The sequence below is a fragment of the Gorilla gorilla genome, chromosome 10 (genome assembly GCF_029281585.2).
Source record: "Gorilla gorilla gorilla isolate KB3781 chromosome 10, NHGRI_mGorGor1-v2.1_pri, whole genome shotgun sequence".
Lineage (NCBI taxonomy): Eukaryota > Metazoa > Chordata > Mammalia > Primates > Hominidae > Gorilla > Gorilla gorilla.
In genome coordinates, this window is record NC_073234.2 from 93,338,428 (window position 1) to 93,364,945 (window position 26,518).

Sequence of the window (26,518 nt, forward strand, 5' to 3'; positions counted from 1 at the left end):
AGAGTACTACCACGAGTCGGCATTTTCCCAGCAGAGCCAGCAGAGAGGTTCACAAACTACCTTTTCTGTGCTTGATTACAAGGTTCATGACAAGATTGCCTAACCAAGCCATTGTTATTTCTTCTCTTCATATTTTATGTTATGTTTTTGGAAACCATTTTAATCTTACAGAAAATTTGCAAGAATTATGCAAATGACTCTCATGTACACTTCTCCCAGAGCACTCAGAGAACTTATTCATATTTCACCAAGTTTCAGCAAAGATGGTCACTTTTAGTAATTCAGGATAAATATTGCACCTAGTAGTTGTCACATCTTCCGAATATCCCTCAATCTGGAACAACTGTTTAGCCTTTCCCTGACTTTCATGATATTGATATATTGATGGCTAGGCATTTTACATAATGTTTTTAATTTGGGTTTGTCATATAGTTCCTCATTATTAGATACATGTTAAATGTATTTTTTGTCAGGAATGTCATCGAAATGATACTGTGTTTTTCCTGTTGCATTTCATTGGGTGTTTCATGATATGAATATCAATATCTTCCATTTTGGTTGTGTTGAATTTGATTGCTTGATTAAGATAATATCTGCCACAGTTTTATATTCTGTGAATTTGTCTCCAGTTGTATGTAATAGGTATTTTTGTGGGAAGATATTTTGAGACTGTGTGTAAAAATGCAATTTTGTATCTACTTTCACCCACAAGTTTTAGCATCCATTGAGCTTTGTTGCCTGAATTAATAATGTGCAAAAAATGTCAATAATTCATGACAACTGGTTTTCTAATTCCATCCTGTCTTCTGCGTTTGCTCTCTGGCATTCTACTTTAAGAAAGAGATATATTTTCTCCCCATGATCTTTCTAATTAAATTATATGGACAAATAGATTTCTACTGTATTTGTTATAATTCATTACTATCACAGCTTACTTTGATGCTTAATTTTCCAAGATTTGGCCACTGGGAGCCCCTTCAAACTGGCTGTGTCTCCTTTCCAACTGCCCTATCACTCTTTGAGAATTTTCTTTCTTTATGGCTCAAGGTGTTCTAGGCTCATCTTGCACATTCCCTAACTTGGCTTTAGATCCTATTCTTTTCTTTAAGGAACTTGCATGTCTTTTTGTATAGGGTGATTTTAGAAACCAAGATCTCATTGCTCCTAGGTTTTCTTGGTGGACAAAACCAAGAAATATATGTATGCATACACACACATACATACACATACATTGAATCATTATTTATTTTGATATTATATATATGACTTATTATAATTCAATGTGATTATTCACATATACATACATTCATAATACCTCCAATTCCAACTCAACACCACAATTTATTTTTCTTTCCATACTTGTGCCTGTTTTTGTCAACCATGAGAAATTTGGCTCTCATTATTCTCAATATGTTTTCTTATTTACTCAACTCCCCTGAATCGAGTAAATCTTCCATCCACACTAGACTTCTGTTCAACCCAACAGTTTCCTGGCCTTGGCCCTGTCTGTCATCTGTCTGCCTTTCCAGAATGAAGAAAATAGGAAAGCAAGCACATTACTGGTTTTTGAAAGATATGTGCTTTTCTTTCCTTTTTGTTGGGGTTATAAACAGGAATTACAATACCATTAGTTAATGTTTCTGACTCAAATCAGTTCTACTTGTGTCTACATTTGTGACCATATCTATATCAAGATGGATCCACAGGGGGAAATATTTCTTGAATACAAATCAATATGCAAACATTCATGTTTATGACATTAAAGATTAGAGGTTTGATAGTGTCTAGGATTTATTACTGAGTTCCTTTTAATGATCAGTACATAAAGAATAACATTTAGGTTAGACCAGTGGATGTGTCACATTTAACGACTGAGTGACTGAGCTGTCTGTTAGCTAAGGGAACCTCAAATGCAGTAAAATACTTAGTTCAGAGGCATTTTGATGGAGTTAAGCTGCAGGGGAATAGTTAATAGAGCAACATTTACAGGTAGCCAGAGTCAAGTACTGGTTAAGTATCTACTAGATTGTTACCCAGGGCAACTTATTGACCTCTAGATGTCTTAATTTCTTTATCTGCAGCACCTACATTGCAAGATTATTGTGAATTTTGAGTGATAGGCTCTAGGAAAATACTAAGCACCACACTTCGCACATATTAAGTGCACAAAAACAGGTAATAGCTCTCATGGTAATCACTGGTATCATGACTTTTAATTACTACAACTCTCAGTAACAGATGAAGGACCTGGCTTATTAAAATTCTAAATAAATTATACTCTGGAGGCTGAGGTGAGAGCATCTCTTGAACCAGGAAGGTCAAAGTGGAAGTGAGCTATGGTTGCTTTAGTGCGCTCCAGCTGGGGTGACAGAGTGAGACCCTATCTCAGAAAGTAAATAAATAAAAGAAATCCAGATAAACTGTTTTTGCAATGCTATATCTTATAGTTTCAATACTTACTCATAACATGATGACCATGTTGTAAATGCACAGTAAGATTGTCTACATAGGACCATGTTGCTGAATATTTTGAAGGAATATTACGATACATATTTTTTCTTTTTCCAGTTAATAGGAAGAGAATGCATTATCAGTTTATGGGGAAACAGTGAATGTGCCACTGCAATATTCACTATATCTGTCAAAATGTACTTTCTGATTAGAAAACACTCTTGATTCTAAAGTCTTTATAAATTATTTCATGAATCAACCCAAATATTTTTATTTAACTGGTACAAATCATGCATAAAAATAGAGGGTATGTTGTGAGTCTTCAGAGATTTAACTCAACTTCTTTGATCATTTGCATAAAAGGTACATCTTTACCAGTTGGCATTGATTGATCCTCTATAGACTGGAGTTAAAATCTAATTTTGCCATAACAAATTATGAGGTGGAAATACTAGAGAAACGGATGGCTTGTAACATCAGTAGACATTTCTGGTACCATTTCCATGTGAATATAAACCAAGGATGACTTCTAAGTCCTTTTTACAGTGATTTGAAGTTTACCTTCACCATGTTCCTTTCTTTCATTGATCAATCTGTTTCCTTATTAATGCTAATGTAGATCACTCATGTAGGGAATTTGATGAGAAATACACCAGAGAACTTAAGGTAAGTAAGAGTCTCTTGTGACTTAAACTAAAAGACATAAAAGAGTGAGTCTGCCAAAAATATGCACTGCCACATTAACAAAAATTTTAAAAAGGCTTCCAAGACAAGACTGAGCTGTCACAAGTAGGAATACATTTTTTTAAAAAGCATGTCTCAGACAGGGGGATTGGGAACTTAACCAATGGAATTAAGTCTTACATATTGAGGAAGATAGCCGTAAGTCAGCTTCTGAAGAATTCTTTTTAAGAGCTGTTTGCTTTTAGTAGAGCAAAAACTATACGGCTAAAATACATTCCAAGTTTTCTTTTACTCCAGACTTTCTTAGATGGAGATAGAATCTTTTTTAACTAACACGGCCAGAAACATTCTTGCTCCTGTGACAGCTGTTGGTCTTGTTCTCATAGGAACCAATTAGCAGTGGGCTTTAGACAAATATTTCAGTGAAATGCTTAATGTGACTCAGCTTCTAAAAGATAAATCTGTGAATACAAAGTCTGCAGGACTAGAGGTCAACCCTGGCTCCCAGCCAGTTCAACAAGGTGCTGTGTCTCTGTGACACTTCTTTGCAGGCAGCCAGTCAGCTTTCCCTGGGGTCCACAGTTTCACTACATACTCTCCATTTAAACTTCTTCAGCAAGTAATAAAAATCCTTAGAACACTTCAGAGGATTGTTTTTCCCTTCGTTCAGAGACAATAGGTTAAGGAAGAGGTCAGTGAGGGGTAGAGTGGCCCACAATAGATGAAGCCAGGTGGAAGAACAGACTTTAGTAGACTTTAGAAACGAATGGGGAAGGACTGTCAGTAGACGGGGGATATGTGAGAAATTGGGGTCCAGAAGAGAAAGAAACAGGCTACACAAAGAGCAGATATATTTGCTCTGTTAATATTGACCAGAATTTCACAAGAGAGAATGTATTTCCGGTCCTTTTGTAATAACAGTTGATTTCACGATTATTTTGCAAGGCAGGCATTTTTTCTTATTTTTACAGATGAACAAACAAGTTCAGAGAGGTGAAGTAACTAGCCAACATCACATGAGTTAGTAACTGATTAGTGATGGGGCCAAGTTTTACACCCAAACCCAGTATATTTACACATATGATACTCTTTCTTGCATATGTTTTACCCACTAATAATTTTGTTTTACCATTATGGCTAATATTATTTATTCATATATTTATAAAAGATTTGTTGACTGAAACTTATATTCTGATACAAGACTGGACACTGGGGATACAATGGTGAGTTCAAACATGGAGAAGAGCGTCTAGTCTGGGAGTTAAACATTAATCAATTAATTACATTAATCTCATATCACAAGAGTATGAAGTGCTGAAAAGATAGGTCCAGGGAATACTAAGTACAAAGTGCTTATAATTGGAGACTTTGCCTGATCAGTGAAATTAAGGAGGAATTTTTAAAAAATAGTCACTTGAGCTAAGACTTGGAGGGAAGGAATCAACTGGATGAAGTGGGGAGGAAAATAATCAAGTGTAAAGACCGTGTTTTGGCAGGAAGCTGTGGAAAGTGGGTAGAAGACTCTTGTGGCCACAGTAGAGAGAGGAGAGAGGAGTCTTGTGTGAGATGATGCTGGAGACCATCATCCCATAGGTTGCATGGGACCCAACCATGCAAGACCTTGTAAGTTCCATAAAGTTTTCACCAGAGGGCTCCATGAATCAGGACCAGGTTTGTTAATAAAACTTTAGTTTATTTTAATATGACTTTAGTTCTATAAATGATGGGTTTGAAGTATTTTTGTGACAACCAAGAAGAAATGTCAATTAGACGGTCTTTATATACATCGGGAATTCAGAGTAAAGTGCTGGGTTAGAGTTAGAATTTTAGAATTCAGGCATAAATAGATAATAACCAATACAATGAATATGGTTGGGATCATTTAGAGAGACTATAGACAAAAACTGGAGGAAGAATAGAATATTCCTTTGCTGAACTCCCGCTTCTGCTCTCTGTATCCCCACTTCTTTTTCTACTACCCTGAACCACAACATTTAATGATTATGTAGAGGAAAACAATAGAATAAAGTAGAATCCAGAGAAAATGGGAAACACACTGGAGAATTCTTGCCATAAAAGCCAAGGTAGTACAGTTTGATAAAGGAAGGAATGGGCTGTTGTTCTAAATGCTGCCAAGATACCAAATGATTGGAAGACTAAAATATCTTTTAAATTTAGCTACTTTGAGGTCTTTTTTCTGGCCTTAATGGTATATATCCTATCACTTAAATAGTACATTTTCTTTCTTAATTTGTTTATGCTCTTTATATTCAGTTTGAAGCTAGAATAAAATAGGAACAGTGTGTCAGAAATTATTGGAGGCCAAGGCACAACTTTGTATAGGAAAGTTTCTTTCTTGTATAGTTCTTTCTTTCATATATTAATTCACATATGTAACATGTATATCAATACAGACAACATGTAGTTTTCCATACTCTCTTAAAACCTAAGTGAACTTTTAAGTTTCTCGGCCTGTCAGTTAAATATTGACTATTTCTGATATCAATGATTACATTTTTTCTCTTGAAACTCAAATTTAGATTAAAAGCAAAATGTTAATTAAGCATTGATTCAAAAATATAATACATTTTTATTCACATATGAACATTATTTGTAAATATTCTTAAAGTAGTAAATATTGAAAGATCACTTGTCATGGCCCACACCTACTACCAGAAAAAAAAAGGGTAGGAGTAAGGCAAATGAGATGTCTCTAAAGAACACAGTCCAGTGTGCAATCCTATATTACCTTGCCTCCTTCTGTGTCTTAGTAGTTCATGCTGTGAACATTTAAAATGTGTGTTAGTTTGTGTCAAATATACATCGATTTTGAGGCTGCATCAAATAGAAAGCATATCTTAAAATATTTACCCATGCATAAAGGGAAGAAACATGCATGAAGTATGATTAGAATATCAAAAGTATTCAGGACCTTTGTTGAGTGCTTTTCTTTTAATTAGACACACTCTTTGCAAGTTAACCACACACACAAATACATACCCATGTACATACATAGACAAATGTGAAACAGATGATATGAAAGGTAATTGTAAGAATGAGAATTTGTTTCTGGTTGACTTTAATTGCTCTGAAATCTTTGGTAATTAAGTCATCATAATGATGTATAAAGTCTAGAACAAAATTATTTTTTATTTTTACACATATTTTAAAATATATTTTATAGAATTTTTGTTTTAAAAAAGAATTTTAGGTGTGATTTTAATACTTTCACTATTGTCACAAAAAATGTAATTTGGCCATATTTCCTCTAAAATAGCAAAAGAAGTTGGATCTTTTAAAATATTTTGCCCCCAAATTATAATCAACTATTGGTAGTTATAAGCTTCCAAATTTAGACAAGCCTAAGAAATATAATTCCACATCTCACTCCCACTTAGGTTGTATATGAAAAATAACACAATTCTCCTATACATAGACAGCTCTGGAACATTCCAGTCATAAAGAAATACTTACCTTGATGGAAAATTTGTAATTAATATTTCTTGTAGAACTTCCACTTTGATGAGTGACTAGTGACTATAACTGCTATTTCTTTCTATTTTCATGGTTAATTTCAGGGCACATTCAGAAAATGAAGGTACCGCTTTACCATCGGCTGACTCCTGTACCAGTCCTACAAAGATGGACTTATCATATAGTAAGACTGCTAAGCAGTGCCTGGAGGAGATATCTGGTAAGTGACCTCATCGATGCATAGGTCAAACCTAGGAATTTCCGTATTCTCTCCATAAGACTTTTTATTAAATCATATATGTGGTATACTGTTTTTAGTGCAAAAATGGACTATATACATCTCATGCTTCAAAGATCGTTAACTATTTGGCTATTCTGCTTAGGATGATCTCTTTGTCACTATAAAAGGAATGGTAGTCCTTTCAGAAGTGAAGACTTTAAGTCATTTTGCCCTCAGTCAAGTAGTTGAATAAAATCAGAGAAAACCTGGATAATACATTTGGAGATTGAAAATAAACTAATGATTGGCCATGTATATTCTCCATGGCTAATGCAGCCTGCTCTGTCATCAATTCTGTACGATTTAAAACATTTCTACAGGGTGGCTTCAAATGACCATTCTAAAAAACTCTGAAAAGGAAAATATTTTATTATATATATAGATGATGTAAGAAAAAAATACATATCCCAGACACAGTTATCATGTTTTTGGTGTGTATCAAATGGGATGCTCAGCTTGAGCACAATGTTTTCTCTAGCGTCCAGTTAAGCCTAAGCATATATGGAAGGCATTTAGTTTAATTTCATTACATATAGATCTATATTCGTGAGGAATCAAGTAACCTCCTAGCAAAATATATTGCCCCTAAAGGGTGAGAGAGTACAGAGTACTTTATCTGCTCCTAAGTATAATAATGCATGAAAGTAGGGGTATGTCTGTTGTTCCACGAAATCTCTGGTCCGAGCCTGTGTATTCACAGCTAAGTTCAAATGAAGAAAACTAAATAAATTATTTAATTTTAAAAAATTACTGTGTACTCCAAAGACTCAAAGTATAAGTATTGCTATGAAGCTCAAGTGACTCTATCACAAATTTGGGGGTTAAGAAACTTCCCCACTTCGGCAGACCTGAAAAACATTTGGCAGGCATTAGACATGACTACAGTATCCTGCAGTGGATATTGACAACAATTACAGAACAACATCCCAAGGGTACATTTTGGAATCAGCATTAGTTGATAACATTAGGTGTCAGAGGTTTCATATGGAGATTACAACAAAGACCAGTTTTAGGTAGGGGTAGAAGTGGTAATGCCAAGACACAGATATAGGGCTAATAATTGTAGATTTTTCAAATACATGGGGGATGTGTTGACTTTCCATTAACTCTGGGTAGTACCACGGTCAAAATAATGCTATGTGTCTATTATGACCAGATGGTTTATAAAATTAGCATGGCATGAAGATGTGTATGCCTCATATATTTATACGTAAATGTCCTCAAATTGCATGTTTTAGCACTAGAGCTCAAATCTGTAGGATAAATGAATTTAGTAGAGTTTGAATTGCAATTTTATGTGAATTTCACAAAGGAACACTGTTTTCAGAAACATATATCACAGTATATCTGATTGAATAGTCTGTATCTGATGTTTTTCTCCACTTCCTTATTGTCTACCCTTTGATCACTTTTTCATTTTTCCAGTTGATATTTCCTTTTAACATTCTGATTTTTAATAGAATACCTGAAAGTGAATATAAACTGGCAATTAATGTAATAATTTAATGGGTTTATCAGACAGCATAATATCATTTTGCAGCAATAATCAATTATTTACATAAAATCATAGTTTTCAGTCTAGGATTTTGATAGGAATTCAGTAAAAGAAAGAAAACAGAAAATAAATGGTACAATGAGACTTGTCTATTTATGTCAATCTCACTATCATCTATTTAAATGCAGCCTATAGTGGGATAGTGAAAATGTCTCTCGTTGCTAACTTGAGATTTCCTGGAAGAATTGTGATATTATTTGCAGTTAGTAAGTTATAAACTGAGTACTATAATTGAAGAAATTTAGATGAGGAAATATGAGCAGGCCAGTGATAAGATGACTATCACAGAGAAATTAGATTACATATCTTCATCATTTTAAGATTTTGGTTTATGGGTCACTATTACTCTCTTACCATTTCTGCCTTAATTTTTAGTGATTTTAGTATCTACATGGGTGTTCTTTCTAACACCTTGGCCTCTCCTCCCATAATTTTGTGTTGCAGTCCCTCCTGAGCTACTTATTCTCATCATCATACCCTAGATCTAGGCACCATCAGAAACTACTACTTCTCTATGACCTCACTTTCATGCACTGCACTCTCACTGATTACATACTCCTATCATTTCAGTATTCTTCCTTTTGTTCCCTAACTCCAGCAATGATTCCACTAGGATTTCCAATTCATTGATCCTACCACTTTGTACTGTTCTTCACCAACCTCTGCCTATTTTTCTTCTCTCCTTAGCTGAATTCCTGTAATGAGTGAATGTATTTTTATTTTTATATACCCTAACTCCATTGCCTCTCTCTCACTTAATTGTACTCAGTTGATGAAATCATGACCTGGTTACATTTAAATTTCCACCTATTCTATACCAACAATGAATGAACCAGGAGAAAACACACCACATGTCAATGCAACTCACTTTACATATATGACCTCCAACCTCAAGTGACTATGTAATGCTCCTGGCAGTCAGTCTATTTTTTATACCTTTTTTTCTCAAATGTCCGACATCACCAGTCCCATCTTTTCTCTTAACTGACGACCTTGATGTGTACTTCACTTAAAAAAGTGAAGCACAAAGAAAAGTTCATGAACCACTGTCATCACATCTACCCAAGTAAAACATATATACCCACTTAATACCTATTTACTCTGCTTTTACTTAGATTACTCTCTCTTCTCTTTAATAGCTCCCTCCCAACCAAATCACTTATTTTAGGCCATAGCATACTATCATTTCTCCAACCTTAATTTAAAAAAAACAACTTCCTGGCCGGGCGCGGTGTCTCACACCTGTAATCCCAGCACTTTGGGAGGCCAAGGCGGGCAGATCACGAGGTCAGGAGATCGAGACCATCCTGGCTAACACGGTGAAATGCCATCTCTACTAAAAATACAAAAAAATAGCCAGGCATGGTGGCGGGCGCCTGTAGTCCCAGCTACTCGGGAGGCTGAGACAGGAGAATGGCATGAACCTGGGAGGCAGAGCTTGCAGTGAGCCGAGATAGTGCCACTGCACTCCAGACTGGGAGACAGAGCAAGACTCTGTCTCAAGAAAAAGGAAAAAAAGAAAAACAACCACAACTTCCCTTGACCCCAAATTTGTCCTCAAGTACTGTTGTGATTTATCTCCTTCTCTTATGGCATGCTGTAAAAAGAGTACGGTTCAATCACAGTCTCTTAGGCTTTTAGCCCCACTTCTCCACTGGAACTGCTCTTATTGAAGTCACCACTAATGTCAACATGGCCAAATCCAAGGATCAAGTCTCAGGGCTTATCTTATTTCACCTCACAGCAGCTATTTGTCCTCTTCTAAGAAGGTTTCTTCCTTGGTGCTATAGTTTGGATACAGTTTATTTGGTCTCACCAATTCTCATGTTGAAATTTGATCCCCTTGGCCAGGCATGGTGGCTCACGCTTGTAATTCTAGCACTTTGGGAGGCCGAGGGGGTCAGGTAATGAGATCAGGAGTTCGAAACCAGCCTGGCCAACACAGTGAAACCTCATCTTTACTAAAAATACAAACATTAGCCGGCTGTGGTGGCAGACACCTGTAGTCCCAGATACTTGGGAGGCTGAAGCAGGAGAATCGCTTGAACCTGGGAGGTGGAGATTGCAGTGAGCCAAGATCGCACCACTGCACTCCAACCTGGGTGACAGAGCTAGACTCCATCTCCAAAAAAAAAAAAAAAAAAAAAAGAAATTCGATCCCCAGTGTTGTAGGTGGGGCCTCATGGGAGGTGTTTGGATCCCAGGGGCAGATTCCTCATGAATGGCTTGGTGCCATTCTCCTGGGAGTGAGTGAATTTTCACTGTTAGGTCCCACACAAACTGGTTGTTAAAAGTAACCTGGCACCTTCACTTTTTCTTGTTTATGCTCTCACCACATGATCTCTGCACAACAGCTCCCCTTTGCCTTTCACTGTGAGTGGAAGCAGTCTGAAGCCCTCACCAGAAGCAGATGCTGGAAGCAGCTTCTTGTACAGCCTAAAGAACAGTGAGCCAAATAAACCTCTTTCCTTCATAAATCACCCAGATAATCCTTTATAGCATCACAAATGGACTAAGATACTTGATTTTCAGAGTCATGTATCACCTCTGTTTTCCTCAAACCTTACTGTTCCTTTTTGGTTTCCTTTTCTAGTTATACTTTTTTTCTTGATGATTTCTTATGATTTAAATGATCCAGATCTCTGCTTCTAGGTTTCTCTACCTATAAATGTGATTTAATATCGATATTATCTCATGGCTTTAAATTTCATCTATATTCTGATGGCTTACAAATGTCTCTCTCTGCACTAGTTCTCTCCCCGGAACTCTGGACTCAAATATCCAACTGCCAACACAATCTTCCCACTTGAATATCTCACAGACACTTCAAACATAATATATCCCAAACTGAACCTCTGATATTAACCTAGCAAATTGTACCCCTCGAAAACTCTTTACCCAAGTCTTCTCCATTTTGGTTAATAAGAATTTCATCCTTCCAGTTGCCCAAGCCTGAAACCTTAGACTTATTCATGGCTCCTTTTTAATGCCTCACACCTGATGTCCTGATATTCTATTCATTATAGTATCTTGTTGGCTCCAGAAGTATTGTTTTCTATTTGTACTCAGAAACAAATGGTGTATATGAATCAACTTTTTAGGATATTTCTCAGTACTTGAACTCTTGTTATTTTCTCAGAAATTCAGAAACTGAAAAAATTTAGATGACACAATATTGAACTAACTATAAGAAATAAGGTACTAAGATAACCTAGAATAATTTCATTTTTAAAATATATCCAGAATTTGCCAGTTCTTCTTTTTTCTACTTTTGTCTATTAAGTGGCATCACCAATGGATGGTTAGTATATAGATAGCACTCAATAAATGCATGTAAAATGAAATTAATATAATGGATATAGCATTAAAATGAGAACTACACTAAAAAAGGAACCTAATAATTTTCAGAGGAAAACAATAAACAGAAAAGATAGGACTTATATCTTTGGCTTTGGAAGGCACTCAGGAAATAATCACAGTGAACTTATGACCAATTATACTCAACTGAAGGGGTTGATATAAATGGAAAATAAAAATTTACTTTTGATTATGCCATCACTGAATAATCAAAGAATATGAGGAAGAAAATGTTTAGTTATTCTACAGAAGTAATGTTACAGTTCAGAAGCTCTCCCCGTTGAGCTGGGATTTTAAAACAGCACATTAGAAAATGGAAGAAAGCCAGGAATGGTGGCTCATACCTGGAATAGCAGCACTTTAGGAGACCAAGGCAGGATGACTGCTTGAAGCCAGGAGTTCAAGACCAGCCTGGACAACATAGTGAGACCCTGTCTCTACAAAAAAAAAATTCAAATTGTTCAGGCATGATGCTGTGTAGCACACGTGTAGTCCAATCTACTCAGGAGGCTGAAGAGAGAAGACTGCTTAAGCTCAGAAGTTCAAAGCTGCAGGAGCCATGATCATGCCACTGCACTCAAGCCTGGGTGACAGAGCAAGACCTTGTCTCCAAAAAAAAAAGGGTGGGGGGCCAGCGGGAGAAGAAGAATAAATTTGTAACACAGGTTGAACATCCATAATTTAAAAGTCCAAAATTCAGAAGGTCCCAAACTCATAAGTTTTTGTGTGGTGACATAATGCCACGAGTGGAAAATTCCAAACCTGACCTCCTGTGACAAATTGCAGTCAAAATGCAGGTGCACAACACAGTTTATTCAGCATTCTCAGGGGAAAAAATAGTCTGTCAGCCCCTTTAGCTGCTATGTATCTTTTCCATGCACACCCAGATTCCCCTATGCAAGCACACCCACAAAGGGTAATACAATGGCTTGTGTGCAGAATGGACATGCCAATGGCAGGTTCCCCACAGTGCCCCACATTTGGTCAAGACCTATACGCATTACACTGTGGTTTTTGTTTTGTTTTTGTTTTTGTTTGTTTGCTTATTTTTCATTGTGTGGCATAAAGATATTGTTGAAAATGTCAAAAAGCCCTGAAGATACCCCTATGGGTAACAGCGATAAGAAAAAAAGGAAGCGTTTTTTTTGTTTTGTTTTGTTTTGTTTTGTTTTATAGCACAGAAAGTCAAGCTGTTGGAGAGACTAGACTGTGGTGTAAGTGGGAAACATCTTCCAGAAGAGAATGGTGTTGGAATGACCACCATATATGACCTGAAGAAACCAAAGGATAAATTGTTGAAGGTCTCCATTGAAAGTGATGAACAGAATTAATGAAAAACAGAAAAACACTGCATAAAGCTGAAAATGAAGATGTCAATTGTGTATTGAAAGAGTGGATCCATCAGTGTCACGGTGTACACATGCCACTTAATGGTATGCTGATGGTTAAATAAGCAAAGATCTTTCACAATGAACTGGCAATTGAAGGAAACTAAATATTCAATAGGCTGGTTGTGGAATTTAAGAAAATATATGACATTAAATTTTTAAAGATTTGTGGTGATAAATAGTGAAGACATACATTGACTAGTTTTCCAAGATCATTGACGATGAAAATCTGACTCTGGAACAAATCTTTGATGCTGAAACAACACAAGTTTTGATGCCTCAGAAAGATACTGACACAGAAGATAAGACAGCCCCTACAGGAAGTAAGGATGCCAAGGATGGAGTAACTGAGATTGAATGTACTTATACAGCAGGAACCCATAAATGAAAACTTGCTGTGATAACCAAAAGCTTGCATCCCTGCTGTTTTCAGGGAGTGAATTTCTTACCAGTTTATTATTATGCTAACAAAAAGTCTTGGATCACCAGGGACATATTTTCTGTTGGTTTTGCAAACATTTTGCATCAGCAATTCTTGCTCACTGCCAGGAAGCTGGACTGAATGACTGCAAGAATTTATTTGATTATATTTATTCTACTCATTGTCTAGCTGAAATTATTATCAAAAACAATGTTTATGCCATGTACTTTCCCCAAAATGTGACTTGTTAATTTAGCCAAGTGACAAGGTGATCCTTCAATCGAAAAAGAATAAATATAAAAACACTTCCTTAAATAGCATGCCAGCAGCAGTGAACAGAGGTATACATGTGGAAGATTTTCAAAAGGAGTTTAGCATGAAGGATGTCATATATGCTGTTGTCAAGCCTTGGAATGCAGTGACTAAAGACATGGTTGTACCTGCCTGGCACAGCCTCTGGTCTGCATCTATGTTCAATGATGATGATGAACCAGGTGGTGACTTTGAAGGATTCCATATGTCAAATGAGGAAAACAATGGTATCTGACCCTACCTGTTCCAAAAAAAAAAAAAAATACTTTCAGAGTCCATAAGTAGGCTAGAAAAAGTGGATATCAAAGAAGTTTTTAACATTGATAATGAGGCTGCAGTTGTTCATTCATTGAACATTGATAACATAGCCAAAATGGTGCTGAATTCAGGTGACTGTGATAATAGCAATGATGAAGATAACAATGTTAACACTGCAGAAAAAGTGCCTAGAGACAACATGATGGAAATGCATGATGATCTTAGTGAAGAACTAGAGCAGTGTACATTCATTACAGAACAATAAATTCTGCCAGTTGATAAAAATCAGAGAGATTTCTAAGACAAAAACTGTTGTTAATGAGGCAGATGACTCTGGGGTAAACATTTTAAAAAGCTACACAGCAGAATGCCACCTCATCCCTAGGGGGCCCACTTCCCAGTCCCTCAACTGCTTCTGATGTTTCTTCTCACCTAAAAAAAAAAAAATACAGTGTACAGTAACCTTTTAATCCAAACACAGCATTGAATGTAGAGATGGAAAGCTTGTGGTTGTTTGTGGTTGCTGTTGTTTCATAGCTGATACAGGTATTCTGGCAATGCTACTGTGCTTCTTAGTGACCTTGAACACATTATTTTTTCACTGCATTAATGCTATGTCATATTTTTTACTGGTAAGTACTTATGTATAAATAATTGCAATAAAATAGTTGCCTATTAGTAGCATATAAATTCAGTCAGGAATGATGGTGATGCCACAAAACCACAGATTGTACAATCCTGTTAGGTGACTGAGATAGAGACACCTTTGATTTCTGATGGTTCAATGCACATAAACTTTGTTTCATGCAAAATTTTTTTTAAAATGTATAGAATTACCTTCAGGCTATGTGTATAAGATGCATATGAAACATAGGTGAATTTTGACTTGGGTCCCATCCCCAAGATATCTCATTATGTATAGGCAAATATTCCAAAATCTGAAAAAATTCAACATGCAAAACACTTCTGGTCCCAAGCATTTCTGATAAGGGATATTAAGCCTGTAATAGAATAACCCTATAAAAGAATGAACCTGTCAGAATTCTAAAGCTCATGAGATGTTTTCTATATTAATGATGCCTCTCTTTCTCAGAATCTCCATCCTTTATTGGCTTTCATCTTTCTGAGTTCTGGATGCTAGTGAAACCACAAAGCACTAAGCACCTGAATTTATTGCCAGGTCCTAGCTCAGACTGGCCCGCAGAATGCCCCTTCCAAGACTGTTTGAAATGTGGAAAGAGAAATGTTCTAGGAATTGGAAAAAATAAATTTTGGCTTCAGCACTGCAATTATTTAGCGATTATTTGGCCTCTGCACTGTGAATTGTTCCCTGGTTCCCTTTTCTGTGTGGTGACTATGATGATACTTAATAAACTCAGAAGATTGTTGTGAGGTATGGTATTATTCCTCCATCAGTCTTTTCAGTAATTATCACCTGGCATCTTACACATGCCAGACATCTCAAAATTTGGGAAAACAAATGTGACTAAGAAGTGAGCTCTCCTTTGAAAACGTAAGAAACAAATAGATAAAATTTAACACCACAAATAAATGAATAAATAGGCACATGGAAACAAGTAACTTAGCTGTAAAGAGTCATGCAGAACTTAAAAGAAGATCAGACATGCATATTGTAGAATTCTAATGAACAATGAAATTGTGGAATAACATGAAAATAATGGGAAACAAATTCTTCTTAACTTATTCTTTTCATTAGTTTCTTTTTGTAAAATTGGGCATTTCTCCTAAACTTACTGAGGTTTCGATAGTTCTCTGATTTTCTGTAACCCCAAGCTTCAACACTATTTTTATTGTTGAACCTTTGTTGCTCATGGTTGCTGTAGGGACCTCAATGAGGAATAATTCTGCTTCCCAAGTGAAGTGGCCTTCATGATACAGATTTCTGAGGAAGTTAGTCTTGCCAGGGTAAGATGCAGGCTTTATAAATTTGTGAAGTCTATATAACGTTCAGAGTCCTGAAAATAGTACAGAAAATAAAATGTATAGTGTCTAGAAAGGGGTTTAGGTGAGTTAGGAGTTCTATAGCTTAAGCTCTATTGCTGTGTATTAAGCCTACCTGGAAGTACTGGTGTCGTTTTGTGTGTCTGGTATCCATTGCCCCATCTTCTGATAACAGCACCTTGATTTTCTTTGGGGAGCATTCTCTGCTCATGTGATCTAACTGAAATTGATATAAGTGGAGCCAATGAGAACAATCTATTCATTGACTGCAGTGACTGTTTGAGGACTGGATGTGTGACCCGATCAAGTTTGATCAGAACAAATAAGACTCAATCTCAGGACTTTTCCTGAGGTTGTTATAAGAGAAGTGGTCTCTTTTTCCACTACACCTAAAACTAACAAAAGAGAAGCTTAGACCTGCTTACGGTGACCTCCACCCTCAAATGAAACAAACATAGAGGAAACAGAACCTAAATCAGGAGAGACCAAATTCAAGGCCATTGTCGGAAATAACTGAGCCCCTGAAAAATCCATGTCTGAAACTATTTCTCCTCTACTTTTGAGTTATGTAACCCAGAAAAAAGTCTTTTTGTGCTTACACAAATGTGAAAATCATCCCTATTGCATGACCCACAGGATGTATGACATGTAAAGATTTGCCATACTATTAAGGAGCAAACTTGAGTGGTTCACATTGCAATGCAGATGTGTTAGAGGGATTTGCTAAGTTAGTTGGAGAGCTTAGCTGTCCACCAATGCAGTAACTCACTTGACATTATAAAAACATTGTCTTTGCCATTAAATGGTAATGAAAGTTTAAAAAGGTAATAAATTATGGTTTGAAGATAAATATCAGAAATGCATGACACTCATTAAAGTAGAATACTGGATAAATGACTTTTTCAATTTGAATATTCTTCATAAGTCTTCAGTGTACCTCTCCAAAATTTTTAAGTACATCACTTAAATTTGCTTTTGCTTATTATGTTCTTTGTGAAGAAACCTAGTTGTATTTACCCAATCTGATGATGGTAGCTCCAATAATTATTATAGTCAGGTGAAATGTATTATATAATTTGTGCCATTGAAGAAGTAGCTTATTGCTTCCTGCCTTTCCTCTAAGATTCATATCATGACCTCAATATTATAGTGCTGGCTGAATTAATGGTACAGATTTTACTGCTTTGGCTTGAGTTTTATTCTCACATTCATTGATGGAAAGAATTTGTCCTCAGAGGCCATCCCTTTCATCATCTTCCAAGTGATTCTGCCAAATGTAAAGCGAGCCCAAATTTTCATCCCACTGGTACTCAAGGAAGTTTTTCAATTTTTCTTCTATAGGTTCACACTTGCCCTTTTTTTTGCATAAGACTATCCACCAACATATATAACATTTGTTTAATTCACTTCTTAACCTTTATCTGGAATTTATATTCAACTGAAAAATGTTTATAGGTGCTGGACTGGCTCAATATCAATAAAGCTGGCATGTCATTTGTAAAAAAAGTAATATTAAAATTATTGGATGAATTCAGGAAACCATTTTAGAAATAGAAGAATTTAGGTTAAACAGAAGGATAAGCGAATGGTTACATGTGCTTTTACTGACTACCAGACTTTGTATTAAAAGTGGGAAATATCTGACATTTACAATCTCTGTAAATGATCACTGAAATTGCCTTTTTTTTTTGAATGTTTATAAAGATCAAGAAGATCAAGCTCAGATAATTCAAATCAGTTTAGGTCTTTTACTTAAATAGCCACATTATAATTATGTTTACTAAAGAGCTGAAAAGCATTCCTTTCCAGCACATTATAATGGCTATAACTTATTTTAGGTCTTGGCGTAATTAGAATGATTCACATTTTTCCTACTGACTGGGTGTATTTGTCTCCTTTGCACTGCACCTTCCTCCTCTTCCTTGTATAACATACATCTATATGTGTGAATACAAACAAATATAAAAACATTCGTATATGAATGTACACCAAAAGCAAGCAGGATGGCTCTCTCCAGAGAAGGAATAAGTGGGTTCCCCACTGTTGCTCAGAGTAAATGTGGACTGATGTAGTTCTGGGACAAACCTACTGTAACCACAAGTTAATAACAATATCTTTGAACAAAGAAACAGACAGAAACCCCCTTTTGATAAGCCTTCTCTACAATCCCCTCCTTGCTGGTTCCATTGGACTGAGCCCATCCTTTCCAGGGTTCACCCCTCCAGAAGGATTAAATTTCCTGTCTCATTGAATCAGGAAGAAGCATGTGATTTAATCTGACAAATGAAATACAAGTGGAAAAATGACATGGGATGTTCCTGAGCAGAAACTTAAGAGCCATTGCTTGGATCTCTCACCTCTCTTTTCCTTTGGTCATAAAATCAACATGTCCCAGACTAGGATTGCTCTTGTAGCATGGTTGTTAGAATAAAGAATACCTGAGAGAGAGCTGTAACAAACACAGAGTGGACATTAATGTCAGCAAAATACATCTTTGTATTGAATGCCACTGAATTTCTAAACCATTTGTAAATGCAATATAACAATCTAATTCAGGATTTCTCAACTTTGGCACTGTGGACCTTGTAAAATGCATAATTCTTTTTTGCTTGGGGGTGGTTTATCATTGTAGGATGTTTAGCAACATCACTGGCCACTTCCCCTTAGATGTCACCACCACACCCACAGTTGTGATAACGAAAAATGTTTCCAGATATTGCCAAATGTCCCTTGGGGGAAAAACCATCCCCAGTTGAAAACCACTAATCTCAGCATAGTACTTCTCAAAGGGGGTTTTCAGAGCCAGCAGTATCTGGAAATATGTTAGAAATACAAAGTCCCAGGACCCTCCGAGTCCAACTGAATGAGCAGTTATATGGCTGGGGCACAGCAAACTGTGTTTTAATAAGCCCTCCAAGTGGTTCTGAACATATGAAGCTTGAGAACCACAGGTTTAAACTGATTGGTGTATATATATAAGCAGTCTTGAATAAGGAAAGGGCATAAATATTGCTTTTATTTACAGATGAATAAGGTCAACTCATTTGATATATAAAGCATTAGAATTGCATTTTTTGTGAATCTGTAAGGCTTTAGGGTATATTAGCATATATACTAGTGTAACAAATGTTAAATACATTGAAATTTCATAATTTGAACAAATTTCACTATGGTCTCAGGACTTGGAAATTCACTGAGTCACAATAACTCAAAATGAAAGAAAAAAATTTTCTACTTAGGAATTCTAAGGGGAATGTCATTTTGGTCTTCCAAAAAATTCTTTACAAAATTATGTTTTTAGGAGCATAACTGTCAGTTTCAATTATCTGATATTTGTACTCTAATTTTATTTAGCACATTTTATATAAACGATTAGTATTTAAAAAGTATAGAATTGAGAATGAGTATCAATAATTCACAGATTTCTTTATTGCAGAATTTTGTCACAAATAATTGCTGTTCTTTCCATCTAATTTCATATCTGTAAAATGGGTCTAAGTCTGATCTACCTTGAAAGGTGGGGCATAAGGAATAATTAACTTTGCAAAGTAAGTGGTTATTATGTGTAAAGTTACAGGCAATGCATATTATAATGCTAATATATATAGTTATGAGATTGGGTATTTCCTCTATTGAGATTGGCAATAGGAGGTAGAAAATCACAATTAATTTTGCCACATTAGCTCTGAAAATGATGAAGATAATATTTCTGCGTATTTCTCCACTTTCCCTCATTTGATAAAGGGGAAATCCCTATTTTTCTGTTTGTGAGCAGAAAATCTTCAGAAGTTAAATACTAAAAAGTCGATAGTCTTCTTCTTAACTGTCAATGGTACCCATGATTTCTGCTATACTATATATTTGTTTTTTAAAGTTGTCCTAAAATCAGAATTTTGTGGTGGTATAGTGTACGTACCAGTACAAGGTAAATACAAGAAAATTATCTTTAGGTTTTCTGTTTTTATGAAAACATTAAAAAATAAGAGCTGATTATGCTGTGATAGGCTTATGAAATAGACCTGGAAAAATACAATATCAAAAGACACAATGTGCATTTTGTGTTATCTGTAACATTATTATGTTCCACACACTTGACCATAAACTTTCAATTTTAAGCTTTGAGTCAGAATATCAAGGGAAAACCCTTTTGAGTTATTTTTTTATTTCTCTTTCCTTTTTGTTTTTGCAAAAAGGCTGTAAGAAATCTTTATCATCACATTAGGATTTTAGGATTCAAAATAAGAAGGCTTTGACTTTGTTCTTTAAAAGATGAGGGAAGTCTTTCCCTTTAAAGCATTATCTCCTAGCGGGTGGAGAGTGTCATGCTTCATTTTTTAGGTCCTTTACACTCTTGAATTTGATTTGTGCTTTTACAGCACAAATCCCAACATTCAGAAGGGAGATCTGCCTGCTTCAGCTGCCTGCAGCTACAGAGAATTAGTCTGTCATTCTCGGCATCGGGGAGTGTGTGTTGTGTATGTGAGGGTGTGAGTGTGTGTCCGTGTTTGAGATTGGGTGGCTGAGAGTCATTTAAATGTGCATAAGGTTAATAGTGGAAGATCTCGTACAGGCTTGGCTCAGAAACCTGTGGCATTCTACGCTGGACAGCCGTTCCCGTGCCTCTGTTTTAATTTGGCAGGATGTTTGCTGCCATGGCAGCCAGCAGCATCCACTGCAGCAGCAAGGAAGAGCCATAGATCTGAGAATGCAGGTGGAATACTAAAATGTAAGAGGCTCGTGCAGGGCTGGGCTTCAGTGCTTAATTCCTGCTCTTCCTGGGCTCCTATGAGCAGGCTGTGCTTGCTGCACTGTGTCAGCTCGTTAGAGTAAAGGGTTACAGACCTAGGTCAGTTAAGGGCTGGTGAAAGGCAGGGGGAAAAAAAAAAAAAAAAGCAAAAAGCAAGAGACCTCAGCTCGTGCTTCACCTCCTGGCGTTTCGGGACACAGAAGCAACAGAGGGAAATGTGGACCCATCCTCCTGCTGAGACATGTGATTGGATGAAGACGGGCAAACGTAGTTGGCTTCCTGGACTACTTTTCAGCTGGAGGAGAGTCTTTGGTGAACTCTTTTCTGCTTCAGATATATTCGAGCAAAATATTTGTAAGTACTGCTGATTAGTAAAGTGATGTGTCAAGCTAAATTGGGGGCAAATAATTATATATACTATATCTCTAGAATCTTCTGTGAATGTGTGAGCTTGAGCTTTTATTGAAGTGCATGTGATAATCAAAATCAAATGGATCAGTTACAATCACAGTGTAACAAGACAATATGAAGTCCAATTGAAAGGAAGGAGCCACTGGAAGAATCATGCAGCGGCCTGCTGAACTCTCTGTGTTCCGGAGCAAAGAAGTAAGGAGAAAGGGAGCTTGCCTTCAGAAACAAAAGTCTCTGACCAATCTTTCCCTCACCAGTGATGGGGAGAGGAGACCCACGGTGCGCATTTCCAACTGGTTTGGAAATGCTGCCAAGGCCAGCCAGAGAGAAGCCAACTATGCAGAGCGGCGCTCACTGTCCAAGTTTCTCTCGCGGTCTGTGCAGTCCCTGTATCACACCAGCAGCTCAGCCTGGAACCTCCTGCCTGCTGGGGGCAGCCAGTCAGACAGTGAAGACTTAGAGGAATTGTCTGCAAGAAGAGGCTTGGAAGGTGAGAGTGATGAAGATAGTAGGTCTGAAGATGAAAACGTGTACTCCAAGCCAAGCAGCATCAGCAGAAGCTGGGCTGAAGAGGAGGGAGAAAGCTGTTTGCGGGAAGGGACAGCTCATCTGGATGAGGAGGTGATCCTTACCATGCTGGGTGATCTGGAACAGGCACTTTACACTGACTTATTAGGTAAGTCCAATTTGCTCCTAAAAACGTAGATGGGATCTTAAGAAATTTCATAGTCTCTTATGAAATTATTTGCATTTGCCAAATAGCTTTCATGTTTTTAGACTGATTTTTAAAAATACATAGTTACATTTTAAATTCCTGTTTCTTGAAATGATTTTTTTTTAATTTTTTGGTAAAGCTGAGCTATGAGCACCACTGGTAAGGTTCATTTGGAGAAAATAAATTCCGGAAATCTGCCATGGGCATTATTAGCCTCGCCTAGTGTCCAGTACCTTCTAGACATCCATAAATAAGTTAACATTTTAAAACTCCAAACATGTTTTTCACCTACTCATTAAAGGGGCCTATTTGTTCAACTTCCCTCAAGGTGACCTCATCACAGATAAGGGATGAATAATGAAGGGCCTCCTGGGTAAATTTTCTGTCGAGTTAAGTTTCTTCTGCTGCCTTCGTGCTACCTGAATAGAAGGCTTCTTCTATACCTCAGTGACAAGCCCTTTTTATTGTAGTAACACTTTCAGAAATACAGGGGCCGCTGCTGGCTTCTACCTTTTTTCTTTTCTCTTTTGTTTCAGTGTTTGACAAAAACTAGTTCTGCATGTGCACATTACAAGTATTTAAGCTACTATGTAGATGACTATGAACTGTTTTCATACTTTAGAAACTAGGCCTTTTTGATAACATGAGTTTCAGTAGTAACTTCTGGCATAATCTTTAACTAAATAAGAAGAGGTCAAGTGATTCTATAGTTTCTGACTAAACTTTAAATGTCAACTGTGCCACCTACCTAAACAGCTAACATGTGAACATTTTAATTGTTATTTCTGAATTCAGTGTTGTATCAAAATATATTTACATCATAAAGTCCCTTCTTCCATAAGTATTAAATTCCTGGCCATATCATATTTTATGTCTATGTGTATCTCCACAAAGGACTTCATATTGGGCTCCTTAAATTGAAAGGAATTAAACCTGGGCAGTGATCTCTTTGTTTCTGATTCATGAAACTAATGCTAAATGCAGGCTTGTTTTTACTCTTAATGTAGACCCTCCTGTTACAAGATGTTTTATGAGGTTTTCTGGATTCTTTTAGTGAACCAGTTTTAGAAGAAGAAAGCTTATAGAGATAGCAGAGGCAAATATTGTTCAATTTTTCATGTCAGTTTGGTTTTAGAAGAGTAATGTTTCCACAGTTGTCAGAATAGTGATTTCTGAATCTGAATACACCAGGTGCTCCAACACTGAAGATTTACTTTTGCACCATTGTATGATTTCTGTGATGAACTGCTTCTCATAAAGGGCTATGTGCAGCACAAAGGCGAGAGAAAGTCTTAATCTTTATGAAGCTTTTTCTTTTTTGGATCCTCTGAAACTGTAGAATCAGATAATATTCCTCTTTTGCTTTTGAAGTGGTATTATTTATCTTTTTCTCAGTATCTCTTAAGTATTTACAAAGATATGAACAGAGTGCAGTCCCCTGACAGCATTTGATGCTTACTCAGTTAAATTATAGCATGCTGTGGGTGGGTGTATATATGACATGTGCCTTTTTGTGCATAAATAACTTGAAGCATTTTTGTCAGAGGGTAACCTCTCAAAAGAAGCCAGTATGCCTTGGTTTTTCAAGAGCATCTGCTTATTGTATTTATATGATTATTCTGTTTAAGTATTTTTTTTCCTACTTATGCCAGTATTCAAAAATGCAAGTGAAAAAGTAAGGGGAAGTTTATTCAAATAGCTGTGATATGAATAATCATATCTCCAGATAATGAAGCATTCTGATGCAATTCCCTAAATAATGATCCATGTTAAGTTGTTGAATATATCTACGCCCACAGCACACAGGAATTCCAGGATTTCTACCACGTGCTTCAATAGGTTCTGCTTACGACTCAAAATGGCCTCTTCCAAGTTAGTTTTTAGGTGGGGTTCCTTGAGGTTAATTCTTTACTCTTAGATATCCTCCTAAATCGGACAGATTAAGGTTTGTCCTATAACCGTATAGGAGCACATTTTAAAAGTAACTATAAAGCTTTTGGCCATATTTTGCTATTTTTCTCCAAAGTGTCAAGATTAACCAGAGGAGTTTAAAAATTTTCATCCAAGTCACTACTAGGGCCATCCACAAAACTAGAATTACTTCACACAATAAATCAGGAAGCTGTACTCTACATAACATTTGTAATATGGATGGGGTAGAGGGCATAATTCTCTGAGAATAAGATTTATTCATACAGATTTGATTTCCTATTAAAAGATGGCAATGCTGGCAGTGTTAATTACAATGTGTATAATTAAAGCCTAAAAATTAAGAGCAAGATCACAGATTAAATGGTCTGTCTGCCACCAAATAGTAACATAGGAGTACCAAATTGATGCTGTTATTTTTTTTTTTCTCTACTAAGAACACCTTATAAGCAGTGAGAAAGCACTTTGCACCAATGTTAAAAACTCGAGTAGATTTCAGAATATACCATTCTGGAAGATGTGTGGAAGCCATTCCATTGTGTTTGACACATAGGAAGCCTCTTTCAGGAATAATGGTTGACTTTGAGATTATGCAAGCAGGAGGAGACACAACATTGCTATGATTAAATGCATTTCTCATGTGCATTTTTCTGGTAACTTTCATTGTTGCTAAACATTTAATTTTATTTTTGCTTTTATATTTGGACTTTGCAATTGTGTTTTTCCCCCAAAGCCTCTGGACCTCACTCAGATACAAATTTATAGGATATTTAAGCCCATGCAATCAGTCCTTAAGGGGTTTGTAAGTACATTTAGTTTTATCTTGCCTTTTGTGGGTCATTGAAAACATTTACTGCAATAAATTTTCTTTGGTTATTATCTTTCATGACATGAATAAGGCAGCAGTTATGTTTTGCTCAATAAGTATTGGAAAGAAAAGGTCCATTTGTCTTTCATGAGGAGGGCAGTGTCATAAGTGAATGTCATGATGAAAAAAACCTAAGGAATGAGGGAGGCTTTGGTTCTAAAACATGAGAGAAACCAGATAAACAATGAATTCAGTTAGAAGAACCCAAGGATCTAAGATACCTGTTGGATTGGAAAAAAGAAATTGAAAAGGAAATGAAGTAGATGTGAAAATATATTTAGTGAAACAGCATGTCTGAAAATACAACGTTCTTAAAATTAATATAAAAAGATGGAACATAATTGAGATATTAATTTTAATATTCCAGTTGGCAAATGATTGAAATGCAGCTGGATTACAACTGAAAACTTTTCCTGGGGGAAGGGGGAAAGGGATAGGAACATGTAATGATGCGTTCTAGGAATCTGTGTGAGGTCAATTACTTGTACCTCCCCCACCAAGTAAAAAAAAGGTCATCTCAATATACTCCTTCTTTCATGACTTTTTATCTTTCACCTACAATCTAAGATGCCAATAACTGTATGAAATCTTTCGTATTGAATCTTAGGTTTAGTGCTTCTCCAACTTTGTCCCCTTCACTACTTATTTTGACCCAGTTTGAACAAATTTCTTCTTTGTATGTCTCTTCCTTGACTGTAATAATTTTATTTCCAGTCTGTAAGATTTTCTCTACAAAACTTCTTTTTCTTCATAGTTCTCTCAGATTATTTGGAAGTGAAAGATAGACTTCTTTATAGCCATCTCTGAAATACTCTGTATTATATGTATGAGGAGAAGTATGGGAAGAATTTCCAGGAAGAATGTGATCAGTCTCAAGGGTTATTAACAGTTCTGAGTTCTAAAAGAATAATGTTAATCTATAGGATTAGTGATTGTGTGAACTTAATTAGTGTAGAGAAAGTTTGTCATGTGCATGAGATCCCAACATGTGTTTTATTATTCTTTAAAAATATTTACTTCAGGAAAGTTTCTTAGTACGTTATGTTTGAAATAATGATGTTATTATTAAGTATACTTTAATTGTTCAAATGATTTGCAAATTCAAGGGAAGAAATTTACAGGCTGGCAGCACAATGGTGGCTGTTTCGTCAACCACCCGAAGTGAGGAATAATGAACAAAGTGGTAATGTTTGCCTGAAAAATATAGTAAAGGATTTAGTGGTTGTGTTGCAATATTTGAGTGACTGCCTTGGTAAAAACAGTGTAAATTTGTTCATTTGGTTTCAGATCCACTGGAACCACAGGGTGAAAGTTTAAGGGAGACAAATTTTTGCTTATCCCCCATAAATGTTTTACATTTTGACCTGCTACTGGAAGGAGCCATCTCTTACTGGTGAGGTGGAGGCCTTTCCAATGTTGGAGTTTTCAGGCAGAGGCAGATGGCCTTGTCCCATGTGAGACAGATGAATGCTATGGCCAAGAGCTAAGGCAAGACAATCTCTGAAATCCCCACCAACTGTATGATTGTGATGATAAGTGTTAAAGGGGCACATTTGTTATAGATTTTTAAAAATCTGGCCTGAGTATTAAGGAAGTAAATTAACAGATTAAATAGTTAGCTATATTCCTAAAACAGATTATAGATACGCATCTTGACTTCTCTATGTGACAATTTTCATAGTGTAATTTAATACATACTATTTTTT

General features: G+C 36.2%; 1 protein-coding gene across 6 annotated transcripts in view; it reads left to right on the forward strand.

Annotated features, from left to right (window-relative positions):
• The window catches only part of NAV3 (neuron navigator 3), an 890,287-nt gene that overhangs the window by 692,602 nt on the left and 171,167 nt on the right, over nt 1–26,518 (forward strand). For all 6 annotated transcript variants that reach the window (XM_055359213.2, XM_063694177.1, XM_063694178.1 and 3 more), the window contains one exon: nt 6,714–6,829. In XM_055359213.2, the coding sequence (XP_055215188.1) occupies nt 6,714–6,829 (116 nt within the window). The remainder of the gene's footprint in view (nt 1–6,713; nt 6,830–26,518) is intronic.